At 45.2% G+C, this 18,929-nt stretch overlaps 2 protein-coding genes and 1 long non-coding RNA gene across 14 annotated transcripts; 1 reads left to right on the forward strand and 2 right to left on the reverse strand.

Moving 5' to 3' along the window:
* Positions 1 to 681: 681 nt before the first annotated feature.
* On the reverse strand, positions 682 to 13,671 carry LOC115178905 (oocyte zinc finger protein XlCOF22-like). 12 transcript variants are annotated; one of them, XM_029740322.1, is made up of 6 exons: positions 13,355 to 13,671; positions 11,843 to 12,038; positions 3,103 to 3,155; positions 2,859 to 2,928; positions 1,704 to 2,537; positions 682 to 1,438 (listed from the first exon to the last, which is right to left on the reverse strand). In XM_029740322.1, exons 1-6 carry the CDS (start codon positions 13,361 to 13,363, stop codon positions 948 to 950), a joined length of 1,653 nt encoding a protein of 550 aa, XP_029596182.1. In that variant the 5' UTR covers positions 13,364 to 13,671; the 3' UTR covers positions 682 to 947. The 12 variants fall into 12 exon arrangements, with proteins under 12 accessions (XP_029596182.1, XP_029596179.1, XP_029596178.1 ...); XM_029740319.1 differs by having other exon boundaries at positions 3,016 to 3,155; XM_029740318.1 differs by having other exon boundaries at positions 2,859 to 3,155.
* On the forward strand, positions 9,402 to 15,306 carry LOC115178907 (uncharacterized). Its single transcript, XR_003872715.1, has 3 exons — positions 9,402 to 9,535; positions 15,046 to 15,117; positions 15,214 to 15,306. It is a non-coding gene; the product is annotated as an uncharacterized LOC115178907 (long non-coding RNA).
* On the reverse strand, positions 13,763 to 18,017 carry LOC115178903 (oocyte zinc finger protein XlCOF6). Its single transcript, XM_029740314.1, has 4 exons — positions 17,464 to 18,017; positions 16,989 to 17,172; positions 15,560 to 16,675; positions 13,763 to 15,335 (listed from the first exon to the last, which is right to left on the reverse strand). The coding sequence occupies exons 1-4, from the start codon at positions 17,863 to 17,865 to the stop codon at positions 14,581 to 14,583; spliced, it is 2,457 nt and encodes an 818-aa protein (XP_029596174.1). The 5' UTR covers positions 17,866 to 18,017; the 3' UTR covers positions 13,763 to 14,580.
* Between the last annotated feature and the right edge of the window lie 912 nt (positions 18,018 to 18,929).

Consider the following 18,929-nt stretch of genomic DNA (forward strand, 5'->3'; position numbering starts at 1 on the left):
TTACAATATATCAGTATACTAAGTAGCCTACTGACACGGTTTCTTAAATCACATGTTTTATAGATAATAAACACATTAGATGTTTATCCCCAATGCTCTTTTATTCCATCAGGACATGCATATGATCAGTGAGTAACATGTCACTAGTGGTCTGTAAGTCACTGTGGATTTCTTGGCACAATAAGTAACATCAATGAGGTGAAATAATATACAGACAATTAAAATGGTGACAAGAAAATAATGTGTTGTTTGACTAATTAGTTATGACCAACAGAAGCTTTGTGCAGAGGGGCCCTAGTTTTGTTCTTATAAAATATATCAGGAACAAAACACGTAACAGACAGACAAACAAGTGGTGGGAAATATAACGTCTGAAGATGGCGTTATTTATTTGGTTCAAAGTAAAACAAAACAATGTCCTTCAGACATTCACAGATGTATTATTTATATGAAAGGTAATAAACCATTTATGGATAGCTTGGTGCTCATAATCAACTGTAACATTACTAACATCACTATTAGGTACTGCGTTAGTTCATTTGACCAGCGCTGTCCCCTTGTCATTTTGGCAGTTGTTTAGGTCTACCTAGCTGACGTTAGCTAACCTAATGTCCTTTAGGTCCTCTCCTGCCTGGACATTACTGCCACCACCTGAGCTGGAGGGAAAGACAACAGGAGTCATAACCAGAATGCTACTTTATTAATCATGACATGGTTATTCTCAGTGAGGAACATTTCACAAGTGGGCTACAAGTCACGGTTGATTTCTTAGCACCATCACAGCATTGATGAAAAATGACACTTTTCCTCCCCTTTTTGTTGATCATATGTTGATTGACGAGATGAGTGAGAGTTAGCATGATTATCTTACTGATCAGAGATGGCGACAACACAGACACAGCTTCAGCGAGAAGAAGAACTCTACCTACTAAGAGACAAAGTCGTGGTTAATTGTCATAGTACTGGCAGTCCTGCATCTCTGTATCACTCTCCATCTTAGGCACTTTCTTGGACATCTGAGCCCTGGTTAACTGCTTTGGCCTGTCCATGGTGGTTAACTGCTTTGGCCTGCCTAACTGGCGGGTCGGTCCGATGGGCTTGGCATAATGTGTCCGCTGGTGCTGCCGGAGCCCTTGTTTACGGACAAAGCTCTTGCCGCATTCGATGCACGCGTGGGGTTTCTCTCCTGTATGTGTTCTGAGGTGGACTTTGAGGTCAAATTCTCTGGGGTAAGTCTTGCCACACACAGGGCAGATGAGACGCTTTTCTCCCGAGTGAGATCTCATGTGTTTGTGTAGTTCTGGGAGGTTAGAGTATTCCTCGCCACACACTAGGCAGCCGTGAGATGTGATGGTCGTGTGGTTCTCCTGGTGTTGTTCAGCTTCTCCCGATGTACAGGGACTCCCCTCACCAGTGGACCAGGAGCTGGGACAATCTCCTGTGGGAAAGAAACCGTGTGCAAATCTGAGCTGTTTCAGATACCTTATTTCCTAGTTGTTTTAATGTCATTTAATGCCATTTCATTTATTTTTTTCACTCTGTAGCCCACACACTATTTGTAGCTTGCAAACCAGGGTCCTACCACTTCCATTAATGTTTTACATGCAATGTGCTAAATGTTAAGCTGTTAGGAGTGTAGGCTGTCGTCATCAATCATGATTAATCAATAATAATAAATCAATGACAGCATAAAGTGTTCTCACCTGTGTGCACTTTCTGATGCGTTTTTAAATTTCCTTTCTGCGTGAAACTCATCCCACACACAGAGCACTGGTAAGGCCTTTCTCCTGTGTGTGTTCTCATGTGTCTGTCCAGGTAATATGTTTGAGGGAACTCCTTCCCACAGTCTGGGCATCTGTGAGTCTCCTTAGCTCTCCTCTGTCGGTGTTCAAGTTCTCTTGATGCAGAGGGACTCAACTCCCCTTCAGAACAGTGAAGCCGCTGATGAATCTTCAGATAGCCTTTCTGAGTGAAGCTCTTTCCACAGACTGAGCAAGGATGTTTCTCTCCAGCGTGCGACTTCTTGTGCGTTGTCAAATTTCCTTTTTGAGTAAAACTCTTCTCACACAGAGTGCAAGAGAAAGGCTTCTCTCCTGTGTGGGATCGCTGGTGTACTTTCAGTAATGCTTTATGAGTAAAGGTCTTCTCACACACACAGCAGGTGTAAGGCTTGTCTCCAGTGTTTGTCTTCAAGTGAACCTCCAGAACATTCTTTGAAGAGAACTCTTGTCCACAGCAGCAGGTTATCTTGTCATCTGGGTCGGTTTTAATCTGTTCAGAATGTTTCTTCTGGTGGTGGTATCTCAAACTACATTGATGAGTGAAGCCTCTCCCACACTCAGAGCAGGTATAAGGCTTCTCTCCTGTGTGGGTTCTCATGTGTATTTGTAGTGCTGATAATGTCTGGCAGTGTTTCCCACAATCTGGGCACGGGTGGGTCTTTTTCTGCCTCGTTCTGCGTTTTATCTGGTATTGTTTAGGTTCTCCTGATGTAGAGGGCATCTCCCCGGCTGCAGAGTGATGGCTGGGAGTCTCTCCTGTGGGGATGAGACAGGACAGATATAGTCAGTGAGACTGAGCCAGACTCAGGTTCTCCTGATGTAGAGGGTCTCTCCCCGCCTGCAGAGTGATGGCTGGGACTGAGTCTAAGTTCATTGTACATACCTACTGGGTTTCTCCATTGTTTTACACCACCTCCCGTGCTACTCCCATTCTCAGATGTATGGCAATACACAAGACTGAGTTCCAAATCATGCCACCCTTTTCCCTATATAGTGCACCACTTTTGATTAGAGCCTCATGGACCATAGAGTGCCCTTTGGGACCCATCTCAAGTTAGCCTGGCTCCAGCTACCCACCTGTATTTTCTAGTTCCCAGTCTTCTTCTTCTTTGACTACGATATTAAATGTTGGTGTTTCACTGTTCATGTCCAGACTCACAGTAACCCTCTCCTGACCCTGCGCTGTGTCTTTCTGATCACCATGGTTACTGTCCTCCTGGTCACCACGGTTCATGTCCAGACTCACAGTAACCCTCTCCTGACCCTGCGGTGTGTCTTTCTGATCACCGTGGTTACTGTCCTCCTGGTCACCACTGTTCATGTCCAGACTCACAGTAACCCTCTCCTGACCCTGCGCTGTGTCTTTCTGATCACCATGGTTACTGTCCTCCTGGTCACCGGACACAGTGGGTTGGGGTTCAGTGGTGCGGGATGAAGACGAGCCTTCAGAGTCCTATGATGAAGAGTGACAGCGCAGTTTTCACAACAAGCTTCATTATGAAAGATGGACTCAGCAATATGACACCATACTTAACAGCAAGGCAATGTCTCTTGTTATAGAAATTACAATTTATTCGTAAAGAAACCGTTCCAACTAAATATACCTGGTTTAAAAACGATCAATCAATGCAAACAGCAGCTAATTTTCATTGGATTTTCATTCACCTAGCGCTGGTCAGTTTGCTTATGTTAGCTGACGTTAGATACCTACTACAAAACAAAATCACATCATCAAGCAACAACAACGTAGCTAGCTAGTACTGCTGTTACTAGCATGCATTGTACTCTACAAAATACTGAGCAACTTGACTTGCAAGCTAGCCGCACCATTTGGTATAGCAACAAACGAGCAGTTTGCAGAGCAGAAAAGTGATGTGGCTAGCACACGTTCAGATTACTACCTCTTCCATTGTAAATCAATCCCTGAGCTAGCTAGCTAACTGATAAATTAGATATAAATCTAGTTTAGTTTTAACTTATGATGACTGCCAATGTTGTTGGTCGTAACCTCGCGTCTGGTTGGATGTAGGCTGGGAAATACCAACACCTGAGAATATTTCATCTAAAGTTACTGTATTCTTTTTATAAATAGCTATGCTAACGTTACAATGTCCATTTAAATAAACTGGTAAATAAACTGTCAAACTCTCCTTGGCTTCGTACTTCCGGTTTAGGTTGTCTTTTGAGTGTGCATTAGCGCCGACATGCGTTCTGGAAGTTAGATTACAGATCTCTTGCAGTGGTGCAACGTACTAAATTAAGTCAAAATACTTTGAAATACTACATAAGTAGTTTTTTGGGGGGGAGGGTGCATCTGTACTTTACATTTTTGACCACCTTTTACTCCAAATAATGTACTTTTTACTCCATACATTTTCCCTGATACCCAAAAGTACTCATTGCATTTCGAATGCTAGCAAGACAGGAAAATGGTTCAATACACGCATGTATCAAGATAACATCCCTGGTCATTCCTACTGCCTCTGATCTGGCAGACTCACTAAACACATGTTGTAAAATATGTCTGAGTGTTGGAGTGAAACTCTTGAGTAAAAAAAGGTCACTCATTAGTAAGGATCTCTATCTTAATTGAAAGGAAAAAAATAAATACCTGCAAACACTCGTCCCTCATTACAGCCAATTTGAGTGATCACCCTTAACCAGGGCTCTCCAACTCTGTTCCCAGGGAGCTACCGTCCTGTAGGTTATAACCAGGGCTCTCCAACCCTGTTCCCAGGGAGCTACCGTCCTGTAGGTTATAACCAGGGCTCTCCAACCCTGTTCCCAGGGAGCTACCGTCCTGTAGGTTATAACCAGGGCTCTCCAACCCTGTTCCCAGGGAGCTACCATCCTGTAGGTTATAACCAGGGCTCTCCAACTCTGTTCCCAGGGAGCTACCGTCCTGTAGGTTATAACCAGGGCTCTCCAACTCTGTTCCCAGGGAGCTACCGTCCTGTAGGTTATAACCAGGGCTCTCCAACCCTGTTCCCAGGGAGCTACCATCCTGTAGGTTATAACCAGGGCTCTCCAACTCTGTTCCCAGGGAGCTACCGTCCTGTAGGTTATAACCAGGGCTCTCCAACTCTGTTCCCAGGGAGCTACCGTCCTGTAGGTTATAACCAGGGCTCTCCAACTCTGTTCCCAGGGAGCTACCGTCCTGTAGGTTATAACCAGGGCTCTCCAACTCTGTTCCCAGGGAGCTACCGTCCTGTAGGTTATAACCAGGGCTCTCCAACTCTGTTCCCAGGGAGCTACCATCCTGTAGGTTATAACCAGGGCTCTCCAACCCTGTTCCTGAGTAGCTACCGTCCTGTAGGTTTAAACCAGGGCTCTCCAACCCTGTTCCCAGGGAGCTACCGTCCTGTAGGTTATAACCAGGGCTCTCCAACCCTGTTCCCAGGGAGCTACCGTCCTGTAGGTTATAACCAGGGCTCTCCAACCCTGTTCCCAGGGAGCTACCGTCCTGTAGGTTATAACCAGGGCTCTCCAACCCTGTTCCCAGGGAGCTACCGTCCTGTAGGTTATAACCAGGGCTCTCCAACACTGTTCCCAGGGAGCTACCATCCTGTAGGTTTAAACCAGGGCTCTCCAACCCTGTTCCTGTGGAGCTACCATCCTGTAGGTTTAAACCAGGGCTCTCCAACACTGTTCCTGGGGAGCTACCGTCCTGTAGGTTTAAACCAGGGCTCTCCAACCCTGTTCCTGAGGAGCTACCGTCCTGTAGGTTATAACCAGGGCTCTCCAACCCTGTTCCCAGGGAGCTACCGTCCTGTAGGTTTAAACCAGGGCTCTACAACACCGTTCCTGGGGAGCTACCATCCTGTAGGTTATAACCAGGGCTCTCCAACCCTGTTCCCAGGGAGCTACCGTCCTGTAGGTTTAAACCAGGGCTCTACAACACCGTTCCTGGGGAGCTACCATCCTGTAGGTTATAACCAGGGCTCTCCAACCCTGTTCCCAGGGAGCTACCATCCTGTAGGTTATAACCAGGGCTCTCCAACCCTGTTCCCAGGGAGCTACCGTCCTGTAGGTTTAAACCAGGGCTCTCCAACACTGTTCCTGGGGAGCTACCGTCCTGTAGGTTATAACCAGGGCTCTCCAACCCTGTTCGCAGGGAGCTACCGTCCTGTAGGTTTAAACCAGGGCTCTCCAACCCTGTTCCCAGGGAGCTACCATCCTGTAGGTTATAACCAGGGCTCTCCAACACTGTTCCTGGGGAGCTACCGTCCTGTAGGTTATAACCAGGGCTCTCCAACCCTGTTCGCAGGGAGCTACCGTCCTGTAGGTTTACACCAGGCCTCTCCAACACTGTTCCGTCCTGTAGGTTTACACCAGGCCTCTCCAACACTGTTCCGTCCTGTAGGTTTAAAGCAGGACTCTCCAACACTGTTCCGTCCTGTAGGTTTAAAGCAGGACTCTCCAACACTGTTCCGTCCTGTAGGTTTAAAGCAGGACTCTCCAACACTGTTCAGTCCTGTAGGTTTTTGCTACAACCTTCATGTAGCACACCTGATTCTAATAATTAGCTGGTTGATGAGCTGATTCTAATAATTAGCTGATTGATGAGCTGAATCTGGTTAGTTACAACTGGGGTTGGAGCGAAACATATAGGAGGGTTGCTCTCCAGGAACAAGGTTGGAGAGCCCTGGCTGAAACCAGTTTCCTTTATTCTGGCAGTTACCTGTAGCTATCTGACCGCTTCTGAAATCAAACGTTTTATAGACCCCTTTCTGTTTGCAAACATTGCCGCACGAGGGCGATGTGCGCAAGTTGGTGGAAGAACAAGGGGGAGTTCTTATAGAATGCCAGCAAAAAAAGCCTCTATTTACATGTTTCTTATGAGTGCATTTCACACTACTATTGGATTATACTTGGATTTTAAGGCTCATATGAATGTCCTGCTTAATATAATGTTTGTGTCATCACAAATCAACTGCATTATACTTAAACACTTCAACTTCAACCAGTAAAATGGCTCCTTGGCTAGCTTTTGCAACAGGCTATAATCAATGAGCGTTAGCATTCTAGCTAACAACTGCTACATCCAAAATAGTTATTTTGCAAAGTTCACAACCAAATATAATCTTAGCGACTGTTCAAGCAATAATCAAAACATCATTGTAAGCCAATAAGAACCCCAAAAAGTTATTTTGTTTAGAAGTAATAAAAACATAAATCTAGGCCATGTTGAATGGGGGCAGATCGCGATGGCTTTCTTCCTGCCGCCGAAAGAGTCGCGCATCTGTGACGTCTTTGTGTCGTGCCCTGGATAAGGGTAATAAAGGTGAAAAACGTTTTTCCCCAAATGTTCATTTATTGGACCATGGCGTTATATGAAATGCATGTAATTTCTTAGTATCATGATAGCTTCAATAAGTAAAATAAACAAGAAATAAAATGCATAGGATTACATAGTATGATTATCTTACACAACACAGTATTATACTGATCACAACACACTAGAGGTCGACCGATTTATGATTTTTCAACGCCGATACCGATTATTGGAGGACCCCCCCCCAAAAAAGCGGATACCGATTAATCGGCCAATTCTTTTACATTTATTTATTTGTAATAATGACAATTACAACAATACTGAATGAACACTTATTTTAACTTAGTATAATATTGCCAATTTAGCCTCAAATAAATAATGAAACATGTTCAATTTGGTTTAAATAATGCAAAAACAAAGTGTTGGAGAAGAAAGTAAAAGTGCAATATGTGCCATGTAAAAAAGCTAACGTTTAAGTGCCTTGCTCAGAACATATGAAAGCTGGTGGTTCCTTTTAACATGAGTCTTCAATATTCCCAGGTAAGATGTTTTAGGTTGTAGTTATTATGGGAATTATAGGACTATTTCTCTCTATACGATTTGTATTTCATATACCTTTGACTATTGGATGTTCTTATAGGCACTTTAGTATTGCCAGTGTAACAGTATAGCTTCCGTCCCTCTCCTCGCTCCTACCTGGGCTCAAACCAGGAACACATCGACAACAGCCACCCTCGAAGCAGCGTTACCCATGCAGAGCAAGGGGAACAACTACTCCAAGTCTCAGAGCAAGTGACGTTTGAAACGCTATTAGCGCCCACCCCACTAACTAGCTAGCCATTTCACATCGGTTACACCAGCCTTATCTTGGCAGTTGATAGGTTTGAAGTCATAAACAGCGCAATGCATTGCGAAGGGCTGTTTGAATGAATGCTTACGAGGCTGCTGCTGCCTACCATCGCTCAGTCAGACTGCTCTATCAAATCATAGACTTAATTATAACATAATAACACACAGAAATACGAGCCTTAGGTCATTAATATGGTCAAATCCGGAAACTATCATCTCGAAAACAAAACGTTTTTCCTGTCAGTGAAATACGGAACCGTTACGTATTTCATCGAACAGGTGGCATCCCTAAGTCTAAATATTCCTGTTACATTGCACAACCTTCAATGTTATGTCATAATTACGTAAAATTCTGGCAAATTAGTTTGCAACGAGCCAGGCGGCCCAAACTGTTGCATATACCCTGACTGCGTGCAATGAACGCAAAATGACACAATTTCACCTGGTTAATATTGCCTGCTAACCTGGATTTCTTTTAGCTAAATATGCAGGTTTAAAAATATATACTTCTGTGTATTGATTTTAAGAAAGGCATTGATGTTTATGGTTGGAGCAACATGTACCTAAGCAATTATATGCAACGAAGGACAGGCTAGATAAACTAGTAATATCATTAACCATGTGTAGTTAACTAGTGATTATGATTGATTGTTTTTTATAAGATAAGTTTATTGCTAGCTAGCAACTTACCTTGGCTTCTTACTGCATTCGCGCAATGTAAAGCAGGTGGTTAGAGCGTTGGACTAGTTAACCGTAAGGTTGCAAGATTGAATCCCCGAGCTGACAAGGTAAAAATCTGTCGTTCTGCCCCTGAACAAGGCAGTTAACCCACCGTTCCTAGGCCGTCATTGAAAATAAGAATGTGTTCTTAACTGACTTGCCTAGTTAAATAAAGGTCTAAAAAAATAAAAATAATCGGCATCCAAAAATACCGATTTCCGATTGTTATGAAAACTTGAAATCAGCCCTAATTAAATCGGTCATTCCGATTAATCGGTCGACCTCTACAACACACACACAAATATGTGCGCGCATACAGACGTGCGCACACACCAGAAAGAAGAACGATTCTGTAGTCATAAGAGGCATGGTGGGTGTCCAAAATAGAACCCTATTCCCTATATAATGCACTACATTTCAGCAGAGCCCTCAAGGTTCCCATATGGGCCCTGGTCAAAAGTAGTGCACTATATAGGGAATAGGGTGCCATTTGGGATGAAGATATGGACCCAGCCCCATTTTTAAAGGTGCCAGTACTGCCAGTGTCCTCTCCATCTGCGGTAAGGGCATGAGTCTCTCATATTTACATTGATGTATGTATTTTTTGCTTAGCTTTTCCTACCCTGGGTGATTGGTTGGACCTTCCACTACTAGAGCCCACCCTGGGTGGTCTGCCTAAATGGCGGGTCGGTCCCATGGGCTTGGGAGCATGTGACCGCCGGTGTTGTTGGAGATTGTTTTTCCGGACGTAGGCCTTCCCGCAGTCATAGCACTTGTACGGTCTCTCTCCTGTGTGTGTTCTGAGGTGGACTCGGAGGTCATATTCCCTGGTGTAAGTCTTGCCACATTCAGGGCAGAGATAGTGTTTTTCTCCCCTGGGGGACATGGTGGGTTTCTGTGGTGCCGGGAGGTGGTGGCTTCCTTCCCTCTGCGGTGCCGGGAGGTTGTGGCTTCCCTCCCTCTGCGGTGCCGGGAGGTGGGGGGTTTGTGGTGCCGGGAGGTGGTGGCTTCCTTCCCTCTGCGGTGCCGGGAGGTGGTGGCTTCCCTCCCTCTGCGGTGCCGGGAGGTGGTGGGTTTGTGGTGCCGGTAGGTTGTGGGTTTGTGGTGCCGGTAGGTTGTGGGTTTGTGGTGCTGGTAGGTTGTGGGTTCCCTCCTTGCCAATCTGATTCAGGCATCGTTGTGGTTTCCCAACATTATGTCTGTTGTCCGGAGGTTGTTTCACTGCTTCTGAAGAAGTCGTCCTCATGTCCATGTCAGGCAGCAAACTGGGATCCCTGCCTGCATGACAAATGGAAAGTGAGAAAGGAGACAGACACAATGCAACAATGTTATTGTTAAGGTGTGGATGAGATTATTGTTTTTAAAACAACATGGTTTTGATCACTGACAGCTTGCTAGTAGTCCATCAGGATTTATTAATGGTAGAGGACACTCACCTGTGTGCACTTTAAAATGCGTTTTGAGATTCCCTTTCTGGTTGAACCTCATCCCACACACAGAGCACTGGTAAGGCCTCTCTCCTGTGTGTGTTCTCATGTGTCTCTCCAGTTTGTTTGCTTGAGTGAACTCCTTCCCACAGTCCGGACACTTGTGAAAGCTCTTTGGTCGCCGTCGTTCCTCTCCCCCAGAACAGTTGAATCGCTCGTGGGTCATCAGGAGTCCTTTACTGATGAAGCCCTTGCCACACTCAGAGCAGAGGAAAGGCATCTCTCCTGTGTGTGTTCGCTCGTGGACTTTTAACGTATACTTACTAGAGCAGGTCCGTCCACACACAGAGCACAGGGGCTTCTCCTCGGTGTGTGTTCGCTCGTGAGCTTTCCAAGCCGGTTTGTGGTAGTAACCCTTGCCACAGAAAGAGCAAGAGTAAGGCATCTCTCCTGTGTGGGATCGCTGGTGTTCTTTTAATGATTCTTTATTGAACCTCTTGCCACAAACACAGCAGGTGTAAGGCTTGGCTCCAGTGTCTGTCTTCAAGTGAACCTCCAGAACGCACTTTGAGGAGAACTCTTGTCCACAGCAGCAGGTTATCTTCTCATTCGGATCTGTTTTAATCTGTTCAGAATTCCTCTTTTGGTGGTATCTCAAACTACATTGATGAGCGAAGCCCTTCCCACACTCAGAGCACGTATAAGGCTTCTCTCCTGTGTGTGTTCGTTGGTGTGTTTTCAAAGCTTGTCTAATAATGAACGTTTTCTCACACACAAAGCAAGCGTAAGGCTTCTCTCCTGTGTGGGTTCTCATGTGTATTTGAAGTGCAGATAATGTCTGACAGTGTTTCCCACAATCTGGGCACGGGTGGGTCTTTTTCTGCCTCGTTCTGCGTTTTATCTGGTGTTGTTTAGGTTCTCCTGATGTAGAGGGCATCTCCCCGGCTGCAGAGTGATGGCTGGGACTCTCTCCTGTGGGGATGAGACAGGACAGATATAGTCAGTGAGACTGAGTCAGACTCAGTGTGCATATGCATACCTACTGGGTTTCTCCCTTATTTTACAACATCTCCTGTGCTTCTCCTGTTGTAGAATTTATGGCAAAGCTATCCAAGAAAGCTCCCCAAATGGCACCCTATAAAGTGCACAAATTTTGACCATAGCCATAGGGTTCTGGTCAAGAGTAGTGGACTAGATAGGGAATAGCATGCCATTCTGATCAACAGTAGTGCACTATATAGGGAATAGGGTGCCATTCTGGTCAAGAGTAGTGCACTATATAGGGAATAGGGTGCCATTCTGGTATACAGTAGTGCACTATATAGGGTGCCATTCTGGTCTACAGTAGTGCTCTATATAGGGAATAGGGTGCCATTCTGGTCTACAGTAGTGCACTATATAGGGAATAGGGTGCCATTCTGGTATACAGTAGTGCACTATATAGGGAATAGGGTGCCATTCTGGTCTACAGTAGTGCTCTATATAGGGAATAGGGTGCCATTCTGGTCTACAGTAGTGCACTATATAGGGAATAGCGTGCCATTCTGGTCTACAGTAGTGCACTATATAGGGAATAGCGTGCCATTCTGGTCTACAGTAGTGCACTATAAAGGGAATAGCATACCCTTTGGGACCCATCTCAAGTTAGCCTGGCTCCAGCTACCCACCTGTATTATCTAGTTCCCAGTCTTCTTCTTCTTTGACTACGATATTAAATGTTGGTGTTTCACTGTTCATGTCCAGACTCACAGTAACCCTCTCCTGACCCTGCGCTGTGTCTTTCTGATCACCATGGTTACTGTCCTCCTGGTCACCACGGTTCATGTCCAGACTCACAGTAACCCTCTCCTGACCCTGCGCTGTGTCTTTCTGATCACCATGGTTACTGTCCTCCTGGTCACCACGGTTCCTGTCAAGACTCGGGGACACCATGGGTTGGGGTTCAGTGGAGCAGGATGGAGACGGGCTGGACGGGTCTTCAGAATCCTATATGATGAAGAGTTACAGTGCAGTTTTAACAGCACACTAGCTAGTTACATTATTAATATGTAGATTTAGCAATATGACACCATCCTAAATAGCAAGGCAATGTTTGTTTGCTTGTTATGGAAAAAGACAACTTCTCTTTGAAATAAACCTTTCCAGCTAAGTATAACTGGTTTAGGAACTATCAGTGGAGAAGGTGGAAAGCTTCAAGTTCCTCTGCGTACACATCCCTGACGATCTGAAATGGTCCACCTTGACAGACAGTGTGGTGAAGAAGGCACAACAGCGCCTCTTCAACCTCAGGAGGCTGAAGAAATTTGTCTTGGCCCCGAAGACCCTCACAAACTTTTACAGATGCACAATTGAGAGCATCCTGTCGAGCTGTATCACCGCCTGGTACCGCAACTGCACCGCCCGCAACCGCAGGGATCTCCTGAGGGTGGTGCGGTCTACCCAACGCGTCACCAGGGTCACACTGCCTGCTCTCCAGGACACCTACACCACCCGATGTCACAGGAAGGCCAAAAATATCATCAAGGACATCAACCACCCGAGCCACAGCCTGTTCACCCCGATATCATCCAGAAGGCGAAATCAGTACAGGTGCATCAAAGTTGGACAGGCAGGCTGAAAAACAGCTTCTATCTCAAGGCCATCAGACTGTTAAATAGCCATCACTAGATAACTTCCACCCGGTTACACAGCCCTGCACCTTACAGGCTGCTGCCCAATGTACATACACATGGAATCACTGGCCACTTTAATAATGGAACACTAGTTACTTTAAAAATGTTTACATACTGCTTTACTCATATGTCCATACTGTATTCTATTCTACTGTATTTTAGTCTATGCCACTCCGATATTGCTCGTCCAAATATTTATATATTTCTTAATTCAATTCATTTACTTTTAGATTTGTGTGTATTGTTGTGAATTGTTAGATACTAATGCACTGTTGGAGCCAGGAACACAAGCATTTCACTACACCCGCAACAAAATAGGCTAAATATGTGTATATGACCAATAACATTTGATATCAATCAATGTAAACCAAAACACACCAGCTACTGTTGATTGTATTGTCATTCATCTAGCTAGCTGGCCAGTTAACTAGTTACGTTACCTTACTAGAAAACGACATATCAGCGAGATCCGACACAGTTAGCTAGTAACGTTACTGATGTTGCTACCATTCACTGTACTCCATAAAATACTGAGCTACTTGATTCGCTAGCTAGCCACAACATTTGGTATCGCAACCGCCGTGCAGACTGCAGAACAGAGATGTGGCTAGCACACATTCAGAGTCTTACCTCGTCCATAGCATATGGAATGAATCCCTGAGCTAACTAATTACAAAGCTCATTTAGTTTCAAATGTACAATGATGACTGGCAATGTTGTTGGTCGTAACCTCGAGTCTCGTCGGATGGAGGCTGGGAAATATCAACACCCGAGGCTATTTAATCAAAAGCTGCGGTCTTCCTTTCATTATATTTTTCTGCAAAAGTGTTTTGAACGATGAGATGTTATAAGTGAAGTTCTGTAAACTGTCGAAGTCAGTTTGGCTTTTTACTTCTGGTATGAGGTTGTCTTTTGTCTGTGCTTTAGCGCCCCTATGCGGTCTGGAGAACAAAGACAATAGAGGACAAGTCTCTTACAACGTCTGACCGTTTCTGAAGTCAAATGTTTTTATAGATCAAGGTAATAAAATACGTTTTCCCCCCTCCCAATGTTCATTTATTGGTCCATGGTATTATGACATGCAAGTCACTGTGGATTTCTTAGTCTCATGACAGCTTCAATAAGTAACATAAGATATAAAAAAACACAAGGACTAAAATGCAAACACTTCATTTTTGTTGATTAAAATATGCACAGGATGACAACTACAGTCGGAATGCTTATCTTACACAATACAGCAGACTTTATTGTACTGATCACAGACGAGGAAGCAACACACACACACCGCCACCATCCGGGCTGAAGTGTAAAGACAACAGATGACATATCTTACAACTTAGCCATCTCTGCTTATACTGGCAATGAAATCAAAATGTTATAAGGCATATACAAAAAGGGCCAACGTTTGATACTGGCATTATGACATGTACGTCACTGTGGATTTGTTTTGTATCATTACAGATTCATTAAGTAAAATAAGATATTTTTTATTTATTTTTTATACACTAGAATGGACAAAAATGCAATCGCTTAATTTTTGTTGATTACAAATATGTACGTTACTATAACTACAGTTGGCAAGATTATCTTGCACAGTGGTAACGATTATTATACTGATCATAAATGAGGAAGCAACAACATGCGCACACACACACACAGACACACACACACACACACACACACACACACACAAACGGAAGCAAGAAGAACAGTTCTGTTTAGTCATGGGAGACATGGTGTGTCCAAAATGGCACCCTATTCCATTTATAGTGCACTACATTTGTCCAGAACCCCATGAGCCCTTGTCAAAAGTAGTGCACTATATAGGGAATAGGATGCAGACATAGCCATGGAGTTTAAAGATGCCAGTACTGCCAGTGTTCTCTCTCCATGTCTGGTAACGGCATCGGTCTTTCCACTCGATGTAAAGGCATGGGTCTCTCCACTGTATGGAACGGCATGGATCTCTCTACACTAGAGAACGGAGGCATGGGTTTATCAACCCTGGACAACTGCTGCTTAGAGCTTCCCATCCTGGGTGATTGGTTAGGTCTTCTGCTACTGGAACCCATGCTGACGGGCCGGCCTAACTGACGGGTCGGTCCCATGGGCTTGGGAGCATGTGACCGCCGGTGTTGACGGAGCCCTTGTTTCCGAACAAAGGTCTTTCCGCATTCATCACACTGGTACGGTCTCTCTCCTGTGTGTGTTCTGAGGTGGACTCGGAGGTCATATTCCCTGGTGTAAGTCTTGCCACATTCAGGGCAGAGATAGTGTTTTTCTCCCCTGGGGGACATGGTGGGTTTCTGTGGTGCCGGGAGGTGGTGGGATGTTCCCTGCCTCTGTGGTGCCGGGAGGTGGTGGGATGTTCCCTCCCTCTGTGGTGCCGGGAGGTGGTGGGATGTTCCCTGCCTCTGTGGTGCCGGGAGGTGGTGGGATGTTCCCTGCCTCTGTGGTGCCGGGAGGTTGTGGGTTTGTGGTGCCGGTAGGTTTTGGGTTCCCTCCTCGTCATGCTGATGGAGGCAGCGTTGTGGTCTCCCAGCTTTACGTCTGTTGTCCCGAGGTTGTTCAGAGGGAGTCTCCATGTCAGCCACTAAACTGGGATCCCCTCCTGTATAGACAGACACACGGACACTCAGTGGGCCCATATGGGCCCCGGTCAAAAGTAGTGCACTATAGATGAATAGAGTGCCATTTGGGATTCAACCAATGCAACATGCAACAATGTTATTGTTAAGGTGTGGATGAGATTATTGTTTTTAAAACAACATGGTTTTGATCACTGACAGTTTGCTAGTAGTCCATCAGGATGTATTAATGGTAGAGGACACTCACCTGTGTGCACTTTAAAATGCGTTTTGAGATTCCCTTTCTGGTTGAACCTCATCCCACACACAGAGCACTGGTAAGGCCTCTCTCCTGTGTGTGTTCTCATGTGTCTCTCCAGTTTGTTTGCTTGAGTGAACTCCTTCCCACAGTCCGGACACTTGTGAAATCTCTTTGCTCGCCGTCGTTCCTCTCCCCCAGAACAGTTGAATCGCTGGTGGGTCGTCAGGTATGCTTTACTGAGGAAGCCCTTGCCACACTCAGAGCAGAGGAAAGGCTTCTCTCCTGTGTGTGTTCGTTGGTGGACTTTTAATGTAGTCTTATTAGAGAAGGTCCGTCCACACACAGAGCACAGGGGCTTCTCCTCGGTGTGTGTTCGCTCGTGGGCTTTCCAAGCCGGTTTTTGGTAGTAACCCTTGCCACAGAAAGAGCAAGAGTAAGGCATCTCTCCTGTGTGGGATCGCTGGTGTTCCTTTAGCCGTTCTTTTTTACCGAACCCCTTGCCACAAACACAGCAGGTGTAAGGCTTGGCTCCAGTGTCTGTCTTCAAGTGAACCTCCAGAACGCACTTTGAGGAGAACTCTTGTCCACAGCAGCAGGTCACCTTGTCAGCTGAGTCTTTCTTCTGGTGTAATCTCAAGCTACTTTGATAAGTGAAGCCCTTCCCACACTCAGAGCAGAGGTAAGGCTTCTCTCCAGTGTGGATTCTCTGGTGGACCTTCAGTGCTGATAACGATGGGCAGTGTCTCCCACACTCGGGGCAGGAGTGGGTCTTCCTGACTCCCCATTTCCTCTTCTGTTGTTCAGGTTCTCCTGAAGCAGGACTCTGTCCATTACTCTTCTCCGTCTCCTCTCCTGTGTGTGTCCTGTTGTCTGTCTCCTCTCCTGTGTGTGTCCTGTTCTGGTGTCTCCTTAGTGTGTACAAGGAGACAAACTTCCTCCCACACGCTAGGCAGCTGTGAGTCTTAGTTTTGCGTTTCACTCCTCGTTGTTCAGGTTCTTCTGATTCGGAATGTTCAGGATCTTCGTATTCGGAATGTTCAGGATCTTCGGATTCAGAATGTTCTGGTTCTTCCGATGAAGAGGGACTATATTCACTGGCAGATGGTTGGTTGGGACTCTCACCTGTGGGACAGAGACGGGAGAGAATAAGGAACAGAGGCAAGTGAGTCCAGCTCATGTTGTTATTCTTCATTTGGTCCTGGGGAAATAGTGTCCTGTCCAGTGGGTGTACTTGTACATTCTGTCCCAAGGCTTGTACATCAAGCTGCCTTCCGTTACAGAAACAAGAGATAGGCTCCTGCACCAAGGCTTGCTTAATTACCTACAGACTGTGCAGTCTTTCGTTCAATCCAGCACTAACACAAAAACTAACACAAAGTGCTCTAAGTTAATGGACATTAAAGTACATCTCATCTTAACACACCTAATCACTTACCTGTAACACAACAATCCCAGTCATCTTCCTCCTCCTTGACGACAACAACTTTTTGTAGAACTATCCGCAGACTACCCAGTTTTGACCTCTGGTCACCATGGTTCCTGTCAGGACCTGGTGATGACGCCGAGCGTTGGGGCTCCGAAGAACTGGGTGGGGACTGTCTAGATGGGTCTTCTGAGTCCTACGATACAAAATAGAGTGTGTCAGTGTAGTCTTAACAAAGTGATAAGGATCTGGGCCTATATATTAATAAAGCGTCTCAGAGTATGGGTACTGATCTACGATCAGGTCCCACCCCCCATCTACATAATTCATTCGTTATGATCCGAAAAGGCTAAACTGATCCTAGATCGGGCTAAATAGCCTGCGATTCTAGGCTGCTGAAGCTGAGCTAATCTGTATCTGTTTCCGATCTACTACAATTATCTGGCAAGTAACTGTGAAGTCTCTGTGACTGGGATTTAATACTCACGTCACTCACTTTCTCCCTCCGTTCTGGTGGTATGTGTCTCTCTGGAGCTGGGTCTGCCAACCTCTCAGCGCCCCCCTCGTTCTTGGTTCTGCTTGGTTCGTTGCCGTCCAGTGTGTCCACTTGCGCTGACTGGCTGGGGCTAGCATCTTGCTGTATTGTTTTGATGTCGTTTTGCAGTTGGAGTAACCAAGACATTCCCTGGTCCTCTAATTTCATTAAATCATCACTTTCACAATATTCTTCTATTTTACGACGCAACGAGCGATAATTCTTCCCTTTAACGTCGGAGCCATCTTGGCCAGCTATTCCACAACGTTCACACAGGTAACGTAAATTGTTCTCGGTTAAATTCCACAAACTCTGTTCGATTCCATCCAACAACGTTTCCCTCTCTCCGCTCATATTGTCCTACCCACGTACCAACAAAAATGTAGTCAATGGCAAGACGGCTACAATCCGTTAAAGAGATTGTTAATTAGTTAGTACAGTATTCTGAAGTGAAGCAGCTAGCTAAATATTAACCATGCTAGCTAGCTAGCTTCTCGTCAACGACTTCCTATGTTCTTCTTCACCTTTTTGATTCTAATTTAGTGTTTTATTTTTTGTAATGTTTGCAAACCAATTGAAAATGCGCATTACCGCCACCTACTGTACTGGAGTGTGAAGACAGACAGGACGTAAAACTGGTGAATTTCCAAGTAGGTACTGAACGGTTTGTTGAATTGATAGAGTAGAGAAGCAAGTTTTTGCAATGATGATTTATTCAATCAAATACCTTATGCGGAAGGTCACACTGACTGTCTTCACATGATGTAGGTATGCTACTGCTCCCAGTCATCAGGTTTCTTAGCACCATCAGGGAGCTTCAATAATGTGCTGTGTTGTGTCAATTAATTAAACATAAATATCTGCAATAGGATAGAGTAACTAATGATATCATTAACCTAATTATTTCCTAATCAATGGCTTTGATCAGGTCCTTCAAATAGAGTCAGAGCAGGAGTGAGGATTGTGTATTTATAAAAAATAAAATAAAAAAGTACAATTTTTTATTTTTTTAATGAAATGTATGTATTCACTACTGTAAGTCGCTCTGGATAAGAGCGTCTGCTAAATTACTAAAATGTAAAATGTAAATGTGTTTTGGGCTCCCGAGTGGCGCAGCGCTCTAAGGCACTGCATCTCAGTGCAAGAGGAGTCACTACAGTCCCTGGTTCGATTCCAGGCTGTATCACATCTGGCCGTTACTGGGACTCCCATAGGGCAGCCTGGATTTGAACCAGAGACTGTAGTGATGCCTCTTGCACTGAGATGCAGTGCCTTAGACTGGTGCGCCACTCAGGAGCCCAATTGACCCAGCATCGTCTGTGTTTGGCCGGGGTAGGCCGTCATTGTAAATAAGAATTTGTTCTTAACTGACTTGCCTAATTAAGTAAAGGTTACCAAAAAAAAGTGTTAAATAAAAA

This window comes from Salmo trutta, chromosome 38 (assembly GCF_901001165.1).
Source record: "Salmo trutta chromosome 38, fSalTru1.1, whole genome shotgun sequence".
Taxonomy (NCBI): domain Eukaryota; kingdom Metazoa; phylum Chordata; class Actinopteri; order Salmoniformes; family Salmonidae; genus Salmo; species Salmo trutta.

Bases quoted from the DNA above. Each gene is read 5' to 3' on its own strand.
- LOC115178905 (XM_029740317.1), bottom strand. The intron at 11,025-11,719 runs GTGGGTAGCTGG...TCATCCCCACAG, and splicing joins CTGGGAACTAGATAATACAG to GAGAGAGTCCCAGCCATCAC. The intron at 9,904-10,061 runs GTGAGTGTCCTC...TTTGTCATGCAG, and splicing joins GCATTTTAAAGTGCACACAG to GCAGGGATCCCAGTTTGCTG.
- LOC115178903 (XM_029740314.1), bottom strand. From the start codon at position 17,865: ATGAGCGGAGAGAGGGAAACGTTGTTGGATGGAATCGAACAGAGTTTG. The intron at 16,676-16,988 runs GTAAGTGATTAG...TCTGTCCCACAG, and splicing joins CTGGGATTGTTGTGTTACAG to GTGAGAGTCCCAACCAACCA. The intron at 15,336-15,559 runs GTGAGTGTCCTC...CTGTCTATACAG, and splicing joins GCATTTTAAAGTGCACACAG to GAGGGGATCCCAGTTTAGTG.